The 24,111-nt window shown below is 46.5% G+C and overlaps 1 protein-coding gene across 5 annotated transcripts in view; it reads left to right on the top strand.

Moving 5' to 3' along the window:
• Positions 1-24,111, top strand: part of TLN2 (talin 2) — a 402,865-nt gene that overhangs the window by 311,192 nt on the left and 67,562 nt on the right. For all 5 annotated transcript variants that reach the window (XM_080934594.1, XM_080934590.1, XM_080934592.1 and 2 more), the window contains 8 exons: positions 5,042-5,135; positions 7,776-7,865; positions 10,595-10,717; positions 12,050-12,193; positions 14,139-14,300; positions 21,228-21,368; positions 21,866-22,047; positions 23,566-23,698. In XM_080934594.1, coding sequence (XP_080790720.1) covers positions 5,042-5,135; positions 7,776-7,865; positions 10,595-10,717; positions 12,050-12,193; positions 14,139-14,300; positions 21,228-21,368; positions 21,866-22,047; positions 23,566-23,698 — 1,069 coding nt within the window. The remainder of the gene's footprint in view (positions 1-5,041; positions 5,136-7,775; positions 7,866-10,594; positions 10,718-12,049; positions 12,194-14,138; positions 14,301-21,227; positions 21,369-21,865; positions 22,048-23,565; positions 23,699-24,111) is intronic.

Raw genomic sequence — 24,111 nt, 5'->3', positions numbered from 1 at the left:
TGTGCTTTAGGCATGTCCATAGCTTGCCTATTCTGTCACTATCCTATTGTGATTCCTATGCCATCTTATCCTATATCCTATATCCTATATCCTATATTCTATATCCTATCCTATATTCTACCCTATATCCTATATCCTATCCTATATCCTATATCCTACCCTATATTCTATATCCTATCCTATATCCTATATCCTATCCTATATCCTATATCCTATCCTATAACCTATAGCCTATATCCTATTCTATATCCTATCCTATATCCTATATTCTATATTCTATATCCTATATTCTATATTCTATATCCTATATTCTATATTCTATATCCTATCCTATATCCTATGTCCTATCCTATATCCTATCCTATCCTATATCCTATGTCCTATCTTATGTCCTATCCTATATCTTATCCTATCCTATCACTGTCAACTTTGCTGTACCCCTTGCTCTTTGGGGGGTCTCTGTGATCCTTCATGATCTGGGCACAGATGTTACTTGTGAAGAGCATACTGAGGTTATTTCTTTTCACCTCTGAATTCCATTTCAGCATCTTGGGATTGAAGATAAGCCTTGGTTTATGGCACCTGTGGGGCAGAAGTTGGGTACTGTCTTGTGCCCATCTGGGTCAAAGTCGGATGGAGCTGGAGAACCTTGGGGACCATTTATCTAACTCCTCCCCACCCAGGAGTTGTTCTGCTAATCTGATGCTCCTTGAACTTGGGGCAGGAATGGAAATCTAAACTGTAGCTGCAGGAAAGGCTCGTCCCCTCTGATTGGTGTCAGTATGCATTGCCCTGACTATAGGAACATCTAGCCAGGTGTTTTCCTGTCTTCTGAGGGTCTGCCCTAGGAAACAGAGGCTCCACCTGTCCTCTTGATACTGCTATACAGGTTTCTCCCCATCTCCTGTGACAAACTGGCAGAGAATGACCCAGCAAGCTGCACAAAGGGAGGATGGATGGCCTGCAGAAATGGCCTCTTTCTTCTTTCAGATGGTTCAGAATGTTCTCAGCCTTTACCCAGGATTGAACTCAGGGCAGATTCTTGGAACGTCTTGAGCTCTCATTCCGACCTCCCCTTCATGTTCATGATGAGGCTCCCCTGCTCCATGGCTGAGGCTGGTTCCCCCAAGGCTGTTATTTTTCTTCTTACGCATCTGCTTTCCTCAAGTTAGGTCTGTCTTTGTGTCTTCTGTTGTCTTGTGTCTCCAGCCTCGTTGGCAGTGCCTTGCTGGCCTACCAAGGGAGATTTAAACTACATCCTTTTTTTTTTAAGTCTCTAAGCTTTGTGAATAATAAGGCCTAAGGAAGACTTACAGGAAAATGACTGCCTCTCTCCTCTCTTCCTTGAGGAAGAAAGTAATCATGGTTTGCTTTCCCTCCAAGTTCCTTGACAGGTGACTTTGTACCTTGTGATGATCCCAGTACTTAGGAGGCTGAGGCAAGAGACTATGGGCTTGAGGCTGGCCTGTACTACGTAGTAAGACTGTCTCAAATAACTTGGGAGAACAATCCCAGCCAGATCTGACAAATTTAAGTCAATTCAGTATCTCTGGATATAGGTAACTTACTTTAGAGCCCCCTTTTAACTTCTGAGGTTATAGATCTCCATTCTTCTAATATAGCTAGATAAAAACAGAGCCTAAGAAACACAGTCTATAGACTGTGAAGTATGACTATCTAATTATAAGAAAATTAATCACACCTATGTTATTCTACCCTGTCATGGATCCATTGTCTAAGTGACTCACTTAGATGTGCAATGTCATGCCAACATTTCTGTAGTTTGTCCCATCCCAAACTACTACTGTGCCTAGTTTCTTTTGTTTTGCTTTCTTTTTCTCCCTTATCTTTTAATTAATTTTTTTTTCATAGCTAGAAACAAGAGACTAGAGAAAGGAGCCTCTTTCTCTGGATCCTCTAGATTCACCAACTGTAAACACATCCTAAATGGAATGTCTTCGTAGAGAAGCAGGACCATGGGACTTATAAACTCACGGCAGCTGTGGTTGCCTGAATACCAGATCAAACCAGTCAACATTGTAACATGGGTTGGGATAGGTTAAGGTAGGTGGGGAGATGCCCAGGGGGACTCTGTGAGGGGGAACCAGTAAGGGGCAGCATTGGGGATGTTAATAAGTAAGGAGAGAGAATAATAGAGGCCGCTCTCTGGTCTCCAGATACATGCCCACAAACATAAATACCCACACAGAAACTATACCCCCCCACACACATCCTACCCACCACCCCCACACCGCTACACACACAGATAGCAACACATTTAGTGAGGATTTGATGGAAAACTTCAGTGATGCGTGGAAATGAGCTCTAAGGATCATGGTTTCACAGTTTAGGACACGTCCTGAGTCTTATTCCTGTCACACGTGCCAGCCTCTCTCCTCAGAAGTGGGTCTCAAGAGCTGCCAGGCAGGGCATGTCATTCTGCTCTCTGGAGGACACTTCTATTGCACCCACTGTAAACTGTACCCGCCCAGGTCTCTGGAGCTAGGGGCTGCCTTGTGCTTTCGGTCTTTGGCTTCTGCTTACGTGGAGGAAAACATGGTACTTTGTAATGACACCCTGATAATGCCCCTTCAACAAGCCACAAGCATCCATTCTACAGCTACTACTTTAGGATTCTCTCTTGTTTGAGAATGTTTCCCCTCTTCTCATCCTCCCTAGCTGAGTGTACATGGAAAGCAGTATTTGATATGTAATACAGCTAATTACCTTTCTGTTGGCAACATCATTTTCCATCTAATTTGGTATTCTGTGGCAAGCTGAGTAACTTTTTGAACTAATACAATGAGTCACTTTTTTATCAGATGGTGTTACTAGCCACATGGGTCTTATTTTGACCTTGCTTGCTCTAAGTTGCTCTTTAGCTGTGGCAGGTAAGAGGTGAGAAGACCTATCATATTCCTGCAGAAGACCACCTTGGGTCAGCTTGAGAATCACATAGGCAGGCATGGACTTAGGTCTTATTTCTGTGCCTTATTTATAGCCTCCTTGTAGGGAGTCATCACCTCTTTTGGAGTCTTCATTTATGAAACATGAAGATTTATTGCTTTTACTGGCACATAGTATTTTTATATACTTATTGATTCAGTATAGTGATTCAGTACATTTGTATAATCTACAAGGATGGTATCAGTGATTGGCATTTCTAATGGCTCAGTATTTATCATTTCTATGCAATTTCAAGACTTATTTTTATTTTTTAAACTTTTGTGGTATATGTGTGTGTCCGCATGCACATGTGTGTTTACATCTGAGTGTGGGTGCCAGTAGAGTTATGTGTAGTTGTGAGCTGTCTGACATGGATCCTTAAAGGCAAGCTCAGGTCGTTTGTACAAGTAGTGCCCTCTCTAAATCACTGAGCCATCTCTCCAGCCCCCTAAGACTTACTAGAGAATTGTAGCACTGAGAACAGTGTGATGTTGGAGACAGAATGGACCCTAGGTCCGTAGAACAGAGTAGACCTTAGGTCAGTGGAACAGTGTAGACCCTAGATCAGTGGGACAGAGCAGACCCTGGATCAGTGGGACAGCAGACCCTAGGTCAACGGAACAGAGTAGACCCTAGGTCAGTGGGACAGAGCATACCCTAGGTCAGTGGGACAGAGCAGACCCTAGGTTAGTGGAACAGAGTAGACCCTAGGTCAGTGGGACAGAGCAGACCCTAGGTTAGTGGAACAGAGTAGACCCTAGGTCAGTGGAACAGAGTAGACCCTAGATCAGTGGAACAGAGTAGACCCGAGGTCAGTGGGACAGTAGACCCTAGGTCAGTAGAACAGAGTAGACCCTAGGTCAGTGAAACAGAGTAGACCCTAGGTCAGTGGAACAGAGTAGACCCTAAATCAGTGTAACAGAGTAGATCCTAGGTCAGTGGGAGAGCAGACCCTAGGTCAGTGGAACAGAGTAGACCCTAGGTCAGTGGAACAAAGTAGACCCTAGGTCATTGGAACAGAGTAGATCCTAGGTCAGTGGGACAGTAGACCCTAGGTCAGTGGGACAGCAGACCCTAGGTCAGTGGAACAGAGTAGACCCTAGGTCACTGGGACAGCAGACCCTAGGTCAATGGAACAGAGTAGACCCTAGGTCAGTGGAACAGAGTAGACCCTAGGTCAGTGGAACAGAGTAGACCCTAGGTCAGTGGGACAGGAGACCCTAGGTCAGTGGAACAGAGTAGACCCTAGGTCAGTGGAACAGAGTAGACCCTAGATCAGTGAAACAGTAAGTAGACCCTAGGTCAGTGGGACAGCAGACCCTAGGTCAGTGGGACAGCAGACCCTAGGTCAGTGGGACAGTAGACCCTAGGTCAGTAGAGCAGAATAGAATCCAGAAGCAGATCCCACTGATGTAGCCAACAGTATAATTACAAAAGCAATTCAATGAAAAAAAGAGTCTCAACGAACTCTGTTAAAACAGACTTCTGTTTGTCCCTAAACTAAAGCAAAACTTCAGCTTCTCTTTCCTACCTGGTAGAAACTAACTTGGAATGGAACATGAGTTTCTAAATTATCTATAACCCAGGACTTAAGCCAGAGGTTGCTCATGAGAGTAGAATCTTTGCAGGAAAAAAAAAATGGGTTACTTTATAAAATCTGAATATAGAGATGCACATAAAGCAATACCAGGGGCTCTGCTGTAATCCTGTTGGTGTCAGTAGAAACATAAAGTACAGCTATTTTAAAGAACAGAACTTGGGAAAGCTGCTCGGGTCTAATAGCTTTTGTGAAGACCGCTGGAGAAGGGTCCTGAAAATGACGTCAGTGTGGTCTTGTTGCTGTCTGTGGCTTCATTGTCTCTCATGAGTATATCAAAAGATAGTCTTTAATTACTTAAGGGAACCGTTAAAGCCCTTGAGAACTCAGATGAGTAATCAAAAGCATGGTAGGGAGTCTACCTTTTTAGTCTCTGGATGTGTTTATTTTATGTGTAAATTTATTTAATACATAAAGATAAATTTTATCGTTATTATATGGGTTGTATAGAGAGAGCGTGTGACACCCAAGCCCATGCCCCTCTCTGTCCCTCCCTAGAGCTGTGACAGAGAGCATCAATCAACTCATCATGTTGTGCACTCAGCAGGCCCCTGGGCAGAAGGAGTGTGACAATGCCCTGCGCGAGCTGGAGGTGAGTGTCCCGAGCTGTGAGGAACTCCGTGTGTGCCCCTGGGTCTCGTCTTCCCATACGGTGGTGACTTGTCTCCTCTGCTGTGCTGCTTTCTCTCCTAGGCGGGAGGAGCTAGAGAAAATGGCATTTCGTAGTATTTCGCCAGGAGTTCTCCTTTTCCTACTAGACCACCACGTATTTTGTTCATTAAAGGATTTTTTCAACTCAAGCAGGAAGTGGTGTTGAGTGTAGGCTACCAATGAGCAGACTTTGCCTACAGACTATTGAAGAGATTATGCTTGGATAACCAGTAACCAGGAGAGAAACAGGCTGGGGCTGGAGAGAAGACCCAGTTGGAAAAATACTTACCACAACCCAGGAGCACCTGAGTTCTAACCCCAGACCACACACATAGAAGTTCCTCATGGTGGTAGAAGAAGGTGAGACAGGCAGATCCACAAGATCTGGCCTTAGTGAGCTTCAGGCCAGTGGAAGACCTGGTTTCACACAGCAGAGTCGATGGTACCTGAGGAACAGCACCTGAAGTTGACCTCTGACCTCCACATACATGTGCACACATCTTTACACAAACAAACACACACAATTATTTCCACTTACATTTTATTCTGCCACCTACAGGGGACACGCTGGAGGAGGTCAAGGGGAGTATTTGCCTCTTCAGAACTTAGGAGGCTCCTACTGGCACTTGTGGGTACCTTTTGACTTGCGTTTATGGTGTGTGTTTATATCTAATAAATATATATTTTATTTTATTATATTATATTTATGATATAATTTATATCTATAAATATAATAAAAATTAGGCATGTTTCTCATAAAAAGTCTGTAGGCAGAGAAAGCCATTGTGCCTACTCATGTAAAGTAGTCCTTCCCACCCAGATCCGATTCGATGGCCCCAGTGTTTCTCAGTAGACATAGACTGTACCTAGTGTTCTTCCAATGGCTGGCATGGGTCTGACTTGGTGGCAATGCCCATGGCAGCTTCTCGATGCTTGATCAAGGCCGTGATGGTTGTGATACACAGAGTTAAAGTGAAAGGGGGTCCAGCAGGGCAGGAATGGAGCATTTGAACGTAATGAGGAATGGTTCTTACATGGTGCTCTAGTGTGCTTTCTGGTGCCGTGTAAAACCAAAAGCAACTTGGGGGAGGAAGAAGCTGATTTGGCTCACAGTAGCCTTACAGTTTGTCACTGAGGGAAGCCCTGGCAGGAACTTGAAGCAGAAACCACTGAAGAACACTGTGCTGGCTTCCTCCCAGACTGTCCTGCTCATCTTTCTTGTGCAGCCCTGCCTGTGTGCTGAGTGACGGCACCATTCACAGTGGGCCGGGCCTTCCCACATCAATTAGCAATCAAGAAAACGCCTCGGTGACTTGCTCACAGTCCCATCTCATGGAGGCAGTTCTTTAGATAGCGTTCCTTCTCTCCGTGTGTGTTGGGTTGACAGCCAAAATCAGCCATCTCAAGTGGGACATTCACTGCCTCAGCATGTTCATTAGCCCATTTCACCTGTTCAATATGTTTGACATATATGTAGTTGGTCTAAATAAGATTTATTAGCCTGGGCACCCAGTGCTTCAAAGGCTTCTCAGGATTGTTGGTACTGAAAACGTTTTTTGGTTATCAAAAAAGAGGCTTTTAATGAGATAAGCTCCTGCCTTGGGTAGCCCCTCCCTGTGTCTTTGAATGGACTCATATCAGCAGCTCCCATCACCCCACGGGCACCCTTTGGAACTCGGCTCTGTTATCATTTCTTGACTGTCTCCAGAGGCTGCTGATGGCTAGTGTGCAGTCTCTTGATGAATGGCACATTTAAGAATCCCACCCCAGGCTGCCACAGGAAGAACCCCTCATGGGTAGTGATCCAAGGACATGGAGAAAGCTAGGGATTGTTTTTACTGATTCAGAGAGATAAAAATCTGACCTTTGCCCGCTTCCTGAACGGGTACCTAAACAAGAATAGACATTTTCTATACTTCTCAAATCAGTAACAAATGAACCATCACAGCAGACCACCTTTAGGGATAACCTTCTTCCATGTACTTCCATTAGAAGGCCCCAGAATTGAAATATTGAGAGTCTTTCTTAACCAGAACGAATATGCATTTTGGAATGTAAGCTCTTCAGGATTACCTGAATTGTGTAAGCCAACAATGAATGTGTATTACTTTGCATTCACTTCAAACCTTTTCTAGAAGTCCTCCTGTAGTCTGGTGTGGTAGCACACGCCTTTGATCCTAGCATTCAGGAGGCAGAAACCAGGCCAGCTTGGTCTACAAAGTGAGTTCCTGGACAACCATGGCTTTTTTATACAGAGAAACTCGGTGTCTTGAAAACATGAAAAATAAAAATATTTTTTAAAGCCCTTCTACAGATACCAGATTCCTACCAAACAAAACTGATACCCCCCCCCCAGCCCTGGCAACAGTAACCCAGGGCCCCCCACCGTTGTCACTGTTTTGCTGGCAGGGAGTCTGAAGTCTTAATACACTTCCCTGGTCTGAGTTCCTCCTATGACTCTAAATGATTGGTCAATTATGGCCCTAGTCCTAGTCCAGCAATAGGTAGCAATGGTTGTACGTGGCAGAGGGCTTTCTTCTGTGCCTCTGGCTCACTTGCTAAACTGTGTCCTCCTTTGTAGACTGTCAAGGGGATGTTGGAAAACCCTAATGAGCCTGTGAGTGACCTCTCTTACTTTGACTGCATTGAGAGTGTGATGGAGAACTCCAAGGTAAGCCAGTCTGTTTCAGACACTCTCCTCTCTGCTGAAATAACATACCTAACAAAGGAGCTTAAAGAAGGAAAGCTTCCTTTTGGCTTAAATTTGCTGGTTCAGCTTGATGGCAGGATTATGAGACAGTCTGTCTTATTAGGGTGTTACTGCTATGAACAGACACCATGACCAAGACAACTCATATATAAGGACAACATTTAATTGGGGCTGCTTACAGGTTCAGAGGTTCAGTCTACTATCAAGGCACAGACAAGGCAGCATCCAGGCCGGCATGGTACAGTCAGAGCTAAAAGTTCTACATCTTTATCTGAAGACTGCTAGTGGAAGACTGGCTCCCAGGCAGCTAGGTCAAGAGTATTAAGGCCCACACCCACAGGGCCACACCTACTCCAACAAGTCCACACCTCTCAACTGTGCCACACCCTGGGGCAAGCATATACAAACCATTACACAGTCTAATCACACTGCTTCTACAATCAGGAAGCAGAGATAGATGAATGCAGGTGCTCAGCTCAATCTCACCTTTTACAAAGTTTAGAGCCCCAGCCTTGTAGATAGTGCCATCTGCATTGGGTTGTCCCTCCTTAAGGAACCCAGACTGGAGACCCCCTCACAGATATGCCCAGAGCCTTATTTTCTCTATGAGTATAGATCCTGTCAAGTTGATAATCAATATTAATTGTCAACTGTCTGTGCCAAAACATGCTCCTTGGTGGGGAGAAACTAATGAGAAAGTGCATCTGCCTCATCCCTGGGTACCCTGATATGGTGAAACCTTGTCATGTGGCATGTTCAACTGTTCCTCCACATTTGGAGTCTTGCAGAACCAAGTGGAAAGTTGTGTAAATACCAGATGCCAGACCCCACTCCCAAGGTTTTAAGTCTGTGTGTTTCTGAGGGGTTCCCAGTCCTGCCTCTGTAGTCTAAGAACTCTTTTTCTGAGAACCACTGCTTATATCTTCAAAGATGGGTCTCTCTGTGAATCCATCCTGTGTTTTCTGTACTGGAGGCTAAAAGACACTGGTCTGTGTTATGTGCTATCTAGTCATAGCATACATTTTTGGAGGGGAGGAAATATTAGGAGTTTTGGGTGGTCAGGAAGAGAAGTATTTTAAAAAGGCTTCAAGGCCTTCCTCAGTAAGATCTGATTCCTTGCTGTTTAATTGGGTGAAGATGGTAATTAAGAAAAAAAGATAGCATTCTCTGGCCCCAATGGGAGGAGAGGCCTTTGGTCCAGCGAAGGCTCGTTTTCCTAGTATAGGGGAACGCCAATGTGCTGAGGTTGGAGAGGGTGGTTGGGAGAGGGAGCATCTTCGTGGAGACAATGGGAGGCGGGGGGGGGGGGGGGGATGGTATTGGGGAAAGGGGATAACATCTGAAATGCAAATGCAGAGAATATCCAAGAAAGAAAGAAAAAAGCAGTAGTAAGATCAGTGTTAGGGAACAGTAATGAGGGAGAATCGGAAAGTGCCAGTGGAACACCAGAGGGGGACCTGGCAGCTCAGCTCTTGCCACCCATGCATGCTGGTTTCCATCATTTCAAGTTGGCGAACCGTCTATACTGATGATGTCAGGAGGGCTCAGCTTGTGTTAGGCTAAGACAAGAATTTCCTCTGTTCCACAGTTTTCATGGAATAAAGGGTTGTCTAAATGGAGGGTGCATATGACTTAAATACTTAAATTCAGAAATTTCCTTTTTTAAAAAAATTTTTTGAGGCAGGGCCTTATGTAGCTCAGGCTAGCCCTGAACATGCTATATAGTCAAGTATTACTCTGACTCCCTACTCTCACCACCTAAAATGCTGGAACTGCAGGTGTGCACCACCACAGCTGGACCATTGAGCCCAAGACTTCATACATGCTAGACTAGCATTCTCCAGCTGAGCTCCAGCTCCAGCCTAGGAAGGGTCTCTTCTTGAAGGAGTTAGGGATGAGGGTAAAACTCTGCTTATGAACACTTCCTAGCTACTTTGCTCTGCACATCTTTATGTAAACTCGATTGTTTTATATATAAAAATTATAGCATTTTATTTTGTTTCCTCTTCAAATTGGCTTATTGTCTCAGGAAGAACTCTATATCACAAAAACTTGACAATGTCATCTCTCGCTCAAGAGTGAATGAACATTTTCTACTCTATAATCTATGGCCCTGAGAAGCACAAACTCTCCTAGCCACACAGGCCAAAGCCCAGATTTGGGCCACTAGATTTGGTGTAGGTGTCCTGATCTGCCCATGTGACCTTCTTTATGATCTTTAAAGGACATTTGAGTTCTCTAGGTTACACACTGGCTGTGACAGTCCTTATTATGCCTTATTTGGAGGCCAGAAAGGAATGTACCAGTACTTCCCAAAACTTGGTAAGTTAATCATGCAAGGAATAGTGTGCATCCTACTTTCTGGTTAGAATTCCAAGTCCAGCTCACTGAATGTGAGTTTATGCTCTTAGAAATAAATAGGTCTCAGATTGGGCCATGTGCCCATGAGAGGCTTTGTGTAGATGATCTCTGTGTGTTAACTGAACCCCCAGGAGATTCTGATAACCTTTGGGTGCGAGGTTTGTACTCCTCTTATGCATTTGTCTTCATCATAGACGTATGTATAATTCTCTCGAATCTCTCTTGGGTACAGTAAAGGCAAAAATGACAAATGTTTTAAATTAAGGCACTTTAAGTATTAAAGCAGCAAGGTTGGAACGAAACCTCAATGACTGGTTGCTGTTTTGCAGGTTCTGGGCGAGTCAATGGCAGGGATTTCACAGAATGCTAAGACTGGAGACCTCCCTGCCTTCGGAGAATGTGTGGGTATTGCATCCAAGGCTCTCTGTGGGCTGACAGAGGCAGCTGCCCAGGTGAGAGCCCCATACATTCTTTCCAGTCTGTGCCCTAGGACATAGCACATACCCCTGAGGGAGCCCTGGGGAAGCTGATGGCTTCTGGGTGGGAGGAATGTGTAGGCAGAATGCCACCAGCCAGTGCTTCTGGGCACATTCGGGAAGGACAGTGGCACGGCATGGATACTGCAGACCTGGCATCCAGAGGTCAGAAGCAGCTTTGTAAAGCCAGTGTCCTAGATACATTGTTCTGCAGAGAAGAATAAGTATTGAGTAATTAAAAGGCCCTCAGTCTTTAGAATTGCACATTAGCCACATTCTTTAGATAAAGAGAAAAAAGAAGCCCCATCATGCAGAGCTTTGTGACATGATATTTACCATTTCCTTTGGCTGGCTGTGTCCCTTTCCAGTCATGATTGGGACCCTATAACAAAAGCTTCAAAGATGGCAGCATTTAGCTCGAAGGGCTTATCATTGATGGTTAAGCTTGAACTTGGGAGATTTAACTTGCTCACAGACAAGAGAAGATTCCTAACTTTGAGCCTGCTGCTCAAACCACATGAGCTCATCCCGTTAATTATTTCCTAGTTCATCCAAAAGGAACCCAAGAAACAACCTTTTCTGCAACAGTCCTGTTGGGGAACAAATGCTCTCTTTTCTTTCCTCCCTCCCTCCTTCCTTTTTTCCTCCCTTCATCCCTTCCTCCCTTCATTCTTACTTTCTTCATCCCTCCCTCCTTCCTTCCTTCTTTCCTTCCTTTCTTCATTTCTTTTTTCCCCATTTTCCGAGTCTCCCATTCTTCTTACATGATTTCCTAAGCCAAGATTCTAACTACTACTGGAAATAGTGACCTAGACAAGGACCTTCTGGGTTAGGAGACCTTTGGGCAGCAAACGCCCCAGGATGGACTGACTCTGAAGCTCCCTATGTCAGTTTGCACTGGCTTTCTTCTGCCTCTTCTACCCTGAAGCCACAGCCAGCTTCACAATAAAGGCAGGCGTCCTCGTGGTCACATTATGGCTACCAGCAGCTGTGCAAGTTGTTCCTGTACGTGTCCACAGCCCACAGAAGAGTATCTCAAAGGCTTTCTCTTAAGAACAAGGAGGCTTTGTTTCCTAAAGCCTTCAGCAAACTGCTGATGGTGTGTCAAGCTGGCGTAGGCCTGTCTGTCACCATGTCCTCACTGGCAAGATGGATGAGTCACCATGTCCTCACTGGCCAGATGGATAAGCTTACTCTGAGTAGCTCGCTCTAAGGAGCACCTGAGCTTGCCAGCGGCCAGTCCACTGCAGACGATTGTCTCCCGTGGCTCATGAAACCTGAAGTGTGATTTTGCCCTTCCTTTTCTAGGCTGCATACCTGGTTGGCATCTCTGATCCGAACAGCCAGGCAGGCCACCAAGGCCTGGTGGACCCCATCCAGTTTGCCAGGGCTAACCAGGCGATCCAGATGGCATGCCAGAACTTGGTGGACCCTGGCAGCAGCCCGTCACAGGTAACCAGGGAGGGCGTGGGGCCTGTGGTCTCTTAGGCTTCTCCTGCTGAGCGATGGGAGATGGGAAAATGAGCAGAGAATCCTATGATTTCAGGGCTTGCAGACCCAGATGACCGCAGCTGTGCAGATGATTGTCCCCCTTTCATGAAATGCCCTGACCAAAGCAGCCTGGGGGACAATGGGTTATTTGTCTTATAATTCCAGCTTTTTGCCCATTGTCGAGCAAGAACCTCGAGCAGCTAGTTGCACCATGCCCACACTCGAGCAAAGAGAGAACATGTATGCCTCTGGTCAGCTTGCTTTCTCTGTCCCTACCCAGCTCAGCACATAGGAACTGGTACCTCCTACTTACAGGCATCAATGAAGGTCATCAAGACAGTCCCCACTGACATGCTTGCTGAGACTTCCCTTCCCCAGACAGTTCTAGGCTATGTCAGGCTGACAAAGGAAGTAGCCATCACAATGACCAGGGAAGTATCACAGATGTGGTAAAGACAGGAACATACTTACATATAGGCTCTGAGAAGCTGCCGAGTGAAACCACGCAGCAGAACTCACGAGGAGACTCGCTGTTTATTGACAGCTCGCTCTGTGCCCAGCACTAAGTGAGCATGCATGAGACCTGACCTTTCACCCCTTTGGTTCTTACTGTTTGATTGGGGTGTGTTGATAAGATAGAGTATTGTTCTCATTGCTGTTGCTATGACAAGACTCTCTAAACAAAACTGACTTGGGAGAAGAAAGGGTTTATTTAAGCTTCCATTTCCCAGTTATAGTGCCATACAGGGATGTCAGGGCAGGAACTAGAGTAGACACCATGGAGAAATACAGCTTTCTGGCTCGCTCGTGGTCTTATGCTCAATTGCTTTCTCGTGAAGCCCAGGCCCACCTGCTTAAGGATGTGCCGCCACCATTGTTGCCAAACACACCTCGGCCTTATGCAATGCCTGCCGCATTGCTGGGCCCTCACACACGATCAAAACAATCTCTCAAAGACTTGGCCCCAGGCCAGTCTGGTTGAGGAAGTTCTTCAGTGAGATCCCCTTTCCCAGGTGACCTCAGATTGTGTCAAGTTAATAATAAAAACTAGTTAGGACAGGGATAGATTAGGAGAAGTGTGACAAGTTTTCTCAGGTCACTTCAGAGATAATGGCACTGAGTCAGGCCTCAGAGTTGAGTTCAGAATTATCAACACAGAAAGGAGCCCGAGAGACATTTGAAGAACAGTTGGTGTGTGTCACATACCTTGGTACTTCTGGTGTCGTGGGGAAGTCTATAGCTTCAAGAAAGTAACTTGAGTTGGGAATGGTAGATGGTCCACAGACTGCAGGTCACCACCTACAGCTCCCCCTAGGGGGAGGAGGTAGTGCTGCATCTGGCCACTTATTGTACCCATCCAGACCTGTTCCACAGAGTTGGCCACTAGCAGATTATAGCTATTAATCACTAGTAAAATAGCTAGTCCAGATAGCAATGGTCTATGAGTGTCTTATGTATGCTGGATTTCAAAGACTTGGCATGAACCTAAAATTACAGTATCATATTGCTATTTGTAAATGACTGTGATGAACTATTTTGGATATACTGAGCTAAATAAACTATATTACTTAAGTTAATTTATTTTGTTTCACTACTCATTTTAATGTGCCTCCTGGAAAACTTTAAATCAGGTATCTTAGGCCTTGGCCTGGGGCCTGGGCCTTGGACTCTGGGGGCTCCAAGAACTAGCTGACCCTTCGACAGTGGGGCCCAGTACCTCCTTCCCCTTTCTATTTTCATTCTCTCTTGCTTCATGTTTCTTGTCCTTTCCTTCCGTGGGGTGACTTTAGACACAGCAGACAAACAAAGACTGCCCAGATTCTGGATATGTGGGTACAGAGAAAAGCAGGCTTCTTTGCACTCACGTGTGTGGCCCCCACCCCTAACCTAGCTCCATGCTTTGTAGGTTCTGTCGGCTGCCACCATTGTTGCCAAACACACCTCGGCCTTATGCAATGCCTGCCGCATTGCCTCATCCAAGACAGCCAACCCTGTGGCCAAGAGGCACTTTGTCCAGTCAGCCAAGGAGGTTGCCAACAGCACTGCCAACCTGGTCAAGACCATCAAGGTAGGTCACCGTATTGTAGGTCTCGTTGGTCCCTGCACAGAGGAGAGAGGAATGTGGCTAAAGCTCTATCTCCTGAGATGTATAAGTGGTAAGATATAGCTAGCTCCCTTAAGAGAGGTTGCTTCTGCTTCCTCATCAGTAAATGTTCACCAGGAAAGCCCAACCAACCGCACCTCCACTAGCCTCCATGGTGGTAAGTAGGGAGCCACTCCAGTTCACTTCAGCTAGAAGTTCAGGACCTGAAATTGGGCTAGAGGGGAAGGTTAGTGTCCTTTCTTACTACTATGTGTGGGCATAGCCTTTGTGAACTTGGTTTGGCTTTGAGAGGTCTGGTGGGCGCTTGTGCAACTGTTGCTGGAGACATGACCAAAAGAGAATATAGAGGAGAAAGGAAACAGGAAAATTTCAAAACAACTGCATTTTTAAAAGTCACTTTGGAGCTGGAGAGATGACCCAGTGTAAAGTGTTTGCCATGCAAATGCAAGACCTGAGTTCGAATCTCTACAACCCATGTACAAGCCTGTCACATTAGTGATATCCTTGTTCCCAGTGCTCCTACAGAGGGAAGGAGAGGAAGATTTCCTTAGAAGCCCCCGGGCCAGCTAGTCTGGTTAGTGTATTTTCTGGCAAAACAACAAAAGAGATTCTGTCTGAAGAAACAACTTAAAAGGGGAGGACTCACATCTAGGATTATTCCTTCACCTCCACGTGTGCACTGTGGTATAATTCATACCCACACTGCCACAACTAATGTGCATACACATACATAATCACATAAATCTCCCCTATGATACTCATCTTGTTTTGTTTATGAATGTTTAACTTTTTTTTTTCTTGGAGCATCAACTTTTTTTTAAGATAGAGCAGTCTTCCTAAAAATAAAATAAAATAAAATAAAACAAAATAAAATCACCATTGTGTTAAAGTCCATGGGGTGTCTTGGGGAAATAGGTTCCCTTGTATTAAGGAAACTGAGTTCATCAGATAGCGGTCGTGGTAGCTGGATGCTCTAAGCCAGGGCTGTGCATAGATCATTCAGCCAGTCTGGTGGGAAAACAACCAAAACCTGGGCAGCAGACCACAGGCACACACCCCAGTGTCATCATGGCCCCCACCCCCAGCCTTCAAAGGAGCATTGTTTTGGGAGGCAAGATACCAGTTCTCTGTAAACCTTTTGGTGCTGAGAGGAAAGGGACTGTTTGTTTATGATTTTGTATGGCGTAGGGAATCAGAAGTGGCTTTGTGCGTGCTGAAGTAAATGGTGAAGACATGACCACTCCCAGGTGTGGCTGAGGAAAGGGTTTTATTGTAGATGTGAGGAGTGATATATCCAGCGGTGACTGGAAGAGTCCAGGCTGAATCAAGGCAGAAGAGGAGAGAGGGCAAGCTGACCAAGAGAGGGGGGACCAAGAGAACCAAGAGAACCAAGAGAAAGTGTGGCTGAATTGGCTGGGTGTATGGAAGAAAAAGGCTTGGAGAAAGGGAAGCCAGCCCCTGAGGCCAGAGAGGGAGGGGGTGTGGTGAGAAGAGCCAGAGGAATCAAGAGGCCTGTATGTGCCTTGGTATGCTACTGAGCACCACAGTTAGTCATTTGTCCCAGGTTTCTTTGGGACCTGACACTAGGTACTTGCTTTGCCACTGAACAGCTCCCCCAGCCTGACTTCAATAAAAGGGATGCCAACCTTACTGCAACTTGGCTTTTTTCTTTTTCTGAAAACATCTGTCCAGCCCCCATGCAGAAGTTAGAATGAGCCTTGCAGAGGCCAAAGGAAAGAGCATCCATTCCTCCTGCAGCAGCTGGAAGCTGACTGGTGGAAGCCAGGCCGGTTAGCCCAGTCAGCAGTTCCTTAGTCAGCAGCTCCTTAGCTATTCCAACAGAGAGTCATTTTAAAAACAAACAAAGGGCCTCTGTGCTTGAAGGATACAAGAAACTAGATGGAAAATGAATAAACAAAATAAATCCGGTATGCTGGTGCTCCAGTGTCCTAGTGGCAGTTCACCTCCCTCACCATCAAAGTGTATATGACATTAGCAAATAACAAGTTGATGTTTTTAAGTGCATATCTTATGCTTTGTGTGTGTTACTTGGTTTCATGCACACAGCTATGCTGTACTTATTGTGCCCATTTTGCTGATGGGAAACTGAGACACAAAGGTTAAGTAACCGCCTCGGTAAACCAGCCAATAAACAATAGATGAGAACCTAAGCCAGAGTCCCAGAGCCCCTGTTCTCAGGTTGCTGTTGGGCTCCTTGGAACAGAGGGGGTGAGCTCATCCCTCCTGCAGGGAAAAAGCCCTGGCTGTGTTTACAGAGCATCAGTGTAGTCTTGGGGTTGAGGGGTGAAGAGGACAATGTAGCTAAAACCTGTGATGTCATTGTTGCTTGATGCATAATTAACTTTTCTTAGTTAAAAGTCAGTCACTTTCTGATCATTATAGAGCAATGCGGAGGAGGCAGGGGAGGGAAGACCTTAGAAACTCCTGAAGCTTCTGTCTCCTGCAGCCTCTCTCTCTCTCTCTCTCTCTCTCTCTCTCTCTCTCTCTCTCCCTCCCTCCCTCCCTCCCTCCCTCTCTCTCTCTCTCTCTTTCTCTCTTGTTGCCTCTCTCTCCTGCAGCCTGCCCCCTCCTTCCTTCAGCCTCTCTCCCTCCCTCCCTCTCTCTCTCTCTCTCTCTTTCTCTCTTGTTGCCTCTCCTGCAGCCTGCCCCCTCCCTCCTTCAGCCTCTCTCCCTCCCTCCTGCAGCCTCTCTCCTTCCTTCAGCCTCTTTCTCTCTGTCTCTCTGTCTCTATCTGTCTCTCTCTCTCCCTCCCTCCCTCCCTCCCCTGCAGTGTCTCTCTCTCTCTCCTGCAGCCTCTCTCTCCTGCAGTCTTTCTCTCTCTCTCTCTCTCTCTCTCTCTCTCTCTCTCTCTCTCTCTCTCTCTCTCTCTCTCTCTCCTGCAGCCTGCCCCCTCCCTCCTGTAGCCTCCTTCCTTCAGCCTCTCTCCCTCCCTCCTGTAGCCTCTCTCCTTCCTGTAGCCTCTCTCCCTCCCTCCTGTAGCCTCTCTCCCTCCTGCAGCCTCTCTCCCTCCCTCCTGCAGCCTCTCTCTTCTGGTCCTTTGGATTCTCTGTCCTGCTGCCTCTTTGCTTTTAAATTCTGATCTGTCTGATAAGATCTTAAGATCAATCTTCTTTCACATTCTCCTCACAGTGTCAATCCCTCTGCAAATCCCTGCAGCAAATGAGCTCATGTGATGGTCCAAAAGATAGGCCTGTGAAAGCATCCGAGGAAAGCCGGGGGATTGTAATATGGAGCACATAAAGCCTGTCTCCCATGAGCATCTCTGCAAACCAGCTTCAATATGAGGGGAACAGAAATGATCCTATTGCTGCAGCTTGTCAAAAGGTGCCCAGAGTTTTCAGTCTGCAGTGTGTGGCAGGGTTTGACGGTCAGTCCTCGAGTGCTGCTAATGAGAAAATGGCAAAGGTGCATCCTTGGTGCCCCTGCTCTGTACTGGATGGTTCTCCCGCTGCAGGGATGGATAGGTATCTTGTATATCAGAAAACCAAGTGGGTCCTTGGTTTCCTGAATAGTTCAGTACCACAGCTGCATCCGTTGCCATCCTTGCTCCTTAGTGTGTTTGCTTTTCACCATTAGGCTGTGCCCAAACATCAGCCCAGCTGTCACACCCTTCTAGTCCTGATGGCATTCTGTAAGCTCCCCAGCATAGCCCAGCAAGTATGCATTTAAGACTCTCCTACCAGGGAGGCTCTCGGTGCTGGATGAGTGACAAGGACACTGGCTGAATCTCTTCCCAGGGTCCACACAACGCCCTCTTGCCTGTTCTCTCTCCCCATTCTGCTCATTACCGAGCCTTGAATCAGATGTGTGGAATGGAATGTTATTTTAAATGTGCAGCCACTCAGGTTTGAGTGCCAAGTGGACATTATGCAACCCCAGCTTTTGTTTTGCTGAGAAGTTGAAGTTTGGCCTTGTCATTCACCGCAGAGCGAGCGCTCAGATTTTTGCAATTAGGCACTTCCAGTGAGTGCCGCAGACACCCGATCCAGCTCCCCCTGATTGAATTTGACTTGGCCGTAAGTATGTTTTCTTGGTCATCCTTATGTTTGGACTGCTAAAGTAGAGTTCTTCAGACTGGGCTGGGGAACATTCTGGGACATCTTAGGCCTTGCTGCCTTTGATGGCATCTAGGATTTGCAAGAAAGAAGAGCTGGAGTCTCAGCTGATGGTTTGACATGACAGCAGGTAGCAGGGTGACCTGAGTAAATTGTGCCAGTTTTTCCAGGTGCTGGTTTTATTGGGAAAGCAAAGCAGATATTTAGTGATCTTTAACTCCTTAAATCCATGGATGTTTTCCCCACGTACCTGTGAGATTAGACTGAAGACACAGGAGTATTAGGGTAGGTCTGAAATGCTCTTGTCCCTGTGGGTTTGAATGTGCAACCGAGTAAATTTAACCCTTCAGTGGCTAAAGGGACATTCTGGGATGAGACAGGCATGAGGAAGCTTTTGCAGCTACTCAGCATTTCACTGTGGGGCTGACTTGAGTGTCCATTTTACTTGGGTTGCCTCAGTCCTATCCGGTGAAGGCAAACTTGGGAAGTGAAGATAGTCTTATAGACCATCCTTTCCGATGCCAAGCGCATCCTTCTGAGGAAATAGCCTCTCCCCTCTGAAAGCCAAAGCAGTGGGAAATAAAGGTTTTTGTTGTCCCTCCTAGGAATAGCAATGGCCGCTATAAGATGTGCTTTTTAGGGTCTGTGCTGAGTAAAAGGAGCTGGTCCATGTCCTGAGCCTTGAGATTTATGTCAGGGACATGGGAGCCATCTTTCCAGTTTGTGTAAGTTCAAATGAAGACTGGTGACCTAGACAGATGTTTTTCATCCTGGCAGAGAGAAGAGGTAGGAAAGGAGCGGGCCTGAGTTTGGAAGGATGAGAGGAAGGAAGGAAGCCATGTCATTATAGCATCAGACAATGTGACTGTAGAGCTGGGCCCAGCTCCTCAGACTCCACAGTTCACTGTGGCCAGCCCCTGCACACTTCACTGTGGCCAGCCCCTGCACACTTCACTGTGGCCAGCCACCTGCACACTTCACTGTGGCCAGCCACCTGCACACTTCACTGTGGCCAGCCACCTGCACACTTCACTGTGGCCAGCCACCTGCACACTTCACTGTGGCCAGCCACCTGCACACTTCACTGTGGCCAGCCACCTGCACACTTCACTGTGGCCAGCCACCTGCACACTTCACTGTGGCCAGCCCCTGCTTTACTCATTTTCTCGTGCTGAGACCATCTGCATCAGTCACCTGTCAGGTGACACCCACCATACCTCCCACTGGTGTCCCCAGCTTGCTCTGAGACTTGCCTGGTAGCTCCAACCTCGAGGAGGAGACTGTGATGTTAACAGGACAGTGGGGTCAGCGCTCCGAGGCTCCTTTTCTGTGTTGCCAGGGCTAGCAACGTAAATTTAACACGTATGAGTACCAGAGGGAAGTTAGAGGTGGGGCTATGCATGTGAGCAAGAAGTAGCAGGCAAGGTTAAGGTCTCCATCGGGCCTAGAAAAAATGCTGAATCCAAGTGGTTAGAGTAAGGTCAGAGTTTGTTAGGTGAGGGGAGGGTGGGAGTCAGAACAAGCCAGGCACCATAATTACTGAGCATGTTAAGTAAGCAGACCCATGGGAAATCCTCTGAAAATATTAGCATTGTGGCAGCCAAGACCTGGCTGGAATGCTGCTGTTACTCAGAAGGCCCTTCAGACCTGTTTTGCCTGCCTCCTCTAGCTTTGCTGAGCAGACCTCTCCCATCTCTGACCCCCGGTCAGACAATGCCAGTGCCGCCGGGTGGTTTGTTCACTAATTGTCTAAGTAGGCTTTTATATATTGCTCATAAGGATTAAATTAAAAGTTTAATTGGTCATTTAACAAGGAAATCTGCATTCTTCTGCAAGCATAGCTGCTCTGTCTTGTCTCCCTCTACTAGGAGGCAGTGCAGAGGCAGGGTCAGTGTTGGAGAGTCTTGCTTGACATGTACCCCGGGCCATATTCTAGAGTCTCACCAAGCTGGTCATCAGCCCCATTACTGATCACTGGATCCTCTTGTATTGAAATTAAATAAAGATGAAGCATAAAATGTATGGAGGACTCCATGAATCGCCTCCAGCTGGACACTAAACACACCCCTCCAGAGTGTTACCCAGCTTCCAACACCTCAGTTAGTGTAACTTCTTTTTGTATTTTACGAGTGAAATTGTACAATAGGTACTCTTTTGTGTGAGACCTCCTTAACTAGATATTTGTCAGTGCATGTGTGTGTGTGTGAGTATGTTATGAGTTGTCTGAGCTGAGCTGAGTTGCCCATTTGGCTGGGCAGGTCTAGTCCTGGACTCATTCTAAGATGGTGGTGATTCAGGAATACCTTTAGGTGGAGACCTGAGGTAAGTTGGAAGTGAGGGACTGGAGATTGAGCTCAGGGGTGGATTCTAGTTTTAATCCCCAGGAACAAAAAAAAAAAAAAAGGGAAAGGAGAAAGGAAGGAAGGAAGGAAGGAAGACAAGCTGGTCAGAGTGCCACACTGTTTAAAGGATCTTTGTCACTTGGGCGGGAATGGACTCACTCCATTTGGAAATACAGTGTCACATCTCAGAAGTGGGAGAGAAAGTGGCCTGGCAGGCAGTAGTGTGGGCACTGCTGGAGGAAGGGAAGAGAGTCAGCTGACAGCAGGACTGCCCTTCTGTGTGCTGTACAGTAGCTTATCCCAAAGATTACACCTGGGCCTCTGTGGTGGCAGCAGGGGCCTCTCCAGTTGCTTCTTACATGTTGATGAGCTGTATTCCCAAGGAACCATCTTCCCTGCTAGGAGGTGATTGCTGTAGCTTAGAAGGGGCACACCTTTCTCAGTGGGGTGGATCTCCATTTCTTTCCCATTAGGCCCTGGATGGGGATTTCTCTGAAGACAACCGCAATAAATGTCGAATTGCTACCACACCCTTGATTGAGGCCGTGGAGAACCTGACAGCGTTTGCATCAAACCCTGAGTTTGCCAGCATCCCTGCACAGATCAGCTCTGAGGTAGGGATTCTGCAGCAATTGAAACTCAAGAGTTGCTGGCTAGTTCTGTATGAAAAAGATTGAGTATGGATAGTTAAAACTCCAAAAGACCTTTGTCAGCATGTTATGTTGTTACATTGTTACACTATGTTAGTGTAGTTTGCACAGAACTATGTTACATGCATATAACTCTGTTACCATACTCTGTTGCTAAGAATGGTTCTTGGTGCATGGTTACTATGTCCAGTCAATGTCTGTCTTTTAAGAAATAATATCATGATATTGAAAATAATCTTTGTGCCTAGGATTGGGGCTGATTCTCTTGTGAAGTCTGTCATACTCAAAAGTTCTATTTAAGAGAAGTATATTTATTATTTAAGGAGCAAGCCTAGGCCCCTGCTTCCCCTGGACCCTTTTTGCTAGCTAGCTTTCCTCCCACAGGTTAAAGGATAAGACCTTGTAGGGCCCATCTTACGTCTTTGTGTGCTCGCCCCTCACTCCTCTGTTGGTCATCTTAGGGCTCCCAGGCGCAGGAACCAATCCTGGTCTCAGCCAAGACCATGCTGGAGAGTTCGTCATACCTCATCCGCACCGCACGCTCTCTGGCCATCAACCCCAAAGACCCGCCCACCTGGTCCGTGCTGGCTGGACACTCTCACACTGTGTCTGACTCCATTAAGAGTCTCATCACATCTATCAGGTCAGTTTCTCATCTAAGAGAGCTCCCAGCCTGCATCTGAAGAGAGCAGGAGGGGCCATGCCCATCAGTATTGTCATGGCTAATCTTGGTCATAGACTAAACACCAAGTAAAGTCACCTGGGAAGAGGAAACTTCAATGGAGAAATTGTCTCCATCTACTGGCTTCTGGGGGGGGGGGTATTTCCTTTATTGATGATTGACCTGAGATCCAGATGGGTCTGGACTCTAGAAGAAAGCCAGTGAGCAGCATTACCCCATGGTCTCTACTTCAGTTCCTGCCTCCAAGTTCCTATATTGAGCTTCTGCTCTGACTTCCCTAATGGTGGACTGAGACCTGTAAGATAAACTCTCTCCTTCCCAGCCTGCTTTTATGTTCATTGAAGTAACTGGAAAGCAAACTAAGAAACTGTTTATCTCTTTGAGACCCATGAGAGTACTGGCTACAATATCAGAACATCTTATAAACCAGATATTATTCTAAATATTCTACCTGCGCTACCTTTTAAAGCAGGTATTGTCATAGTTTCCATCTGCACTTAAGTCTTGTTCTCATGCTCAGGCAAAGGCTCCAGTCCCAGCCCTCCCAACCATCACACTGAATTATCAGCTCTTAGCCTGGAGAGCTCTACTCTTGAGATTTCTTTTAGTCTGATAATAAGATGAAAGGAGTTTTCTGCAGCTCACACTAGCTCCAGGCATCCTGACCTTCTCGGTAATACCCAGAAGCTAAGAAAATGACACTTCACACGTTAGCCAAGATGAATGTCCTCCACGGTGTGTTTGTTTTCTAAGGTACAATATTGTGAATACTTTAGCTCCCACTGTAGCCCATGAGCTCTTGACTGGTATTCACTAGTATTGTGTTGGCACTGTAAATGCTGCTGCCCTTCATTCTCGTGGGAGCTCATCGGAGGTGCTTGCTGCAGAAGCGTGAGGCCTGAGTGTGAATACCTAGCTCCATATAAAAAGCCAGCTGTGCGTGTGTGCTCATGATCCTAGAACTGTGAGAGACAAAAACATGAGGATTGCTGACGCTTGCGATTACCACACTAGCCCCAGGTTCAGAGAGAGACCCTGTCTTAAGGGACCAACACTGGTGACATAGGACTGGACTTCCTCTGATAGTCCCCATGTGCTGATAGTTGCATACACCCATACACAAATAGACACATAGAGTATACTTGTGCGCATGCATGCGCACATACACACTTTGATTTTAACTTTAAAGTAGAGGCAAGCACCCAAGCTCAAATTGTTTCCTTTGCAATTACCTATTATTAGCCTGAAAGGAAAGGCAGAGATCCCATTATTCCTGCTAGAAATAGAGCTGTGTCAAGTACAAGTGTTAATTAAGAAACACACAGCCCTGGGCCCATTTTGCTGAGCAAGCCTCAGAGACGCACGGCTCAATGAAGGTGATCATGTAGAAAGGGACAGAGGCTCCTGGCCCACCATACAGGAAGGAGCATGGTGTGACATATGTAAGGGCTTTTGTTTGATTTGTTCTGTCCCTTTCAGGGACAAAGCCCCAGGGCAGAGGGAATGTGACTACTCCATTGATGGTATCAACCGGTGCATCAGGGACATCGAGCAAGCCTCCCTGGCCGCGGTCAGCCAGAGCCTGGCCACGAGGGACGATATCTCTGTGGAGGTAGGCTGGGGCTCTGTCTGAAGCTCCAGAGGAAATGGGACTAAGTGTCTCATGCTGGAGGGTGATAATGGACCGCTCTCCCCTGTGGAACAGATAGGGAGGTTGTAGGGTTGGTGGGGAGTGTGTGGGGCAAGTGCTGAGAAGAGAAAGATGGTGTGCAGAAAGACCTCACCTGCTAAAGACGAGTATTCACATGCAGCAGAAGTTTTCAGGAAACTGGCCAGCGTCGTGTGATTCTGTCCTAAGATGGACTGCTGTGTTCAGATGTACACATCGGTAGAGCAGGCCTGGGCATGCAGAGCTTGTGTTCTCTCTGGCCACGCCTTCTCTTTGCATTTGTCAAGCAAATTTAGTATTGAACTCTAATGGATTTGATTCACCTAGAGGGAGAGAGTTGTACCCTAAGTTATTCT

This window comes from Micromys minutus (assembly GCF_963924665.1).
Source record: "Micromys minutus genome assembly, chromosome: 21".
Classification (NCBI taxonomy): Eukaryota; Metazoa; Chordata; class Mammalia; order Rodentia; family Muridae; genus Micromys; species Micromys minutus.
This window is presented reverse-complemented; position numbering and strand designations above follow the sequence as displayed.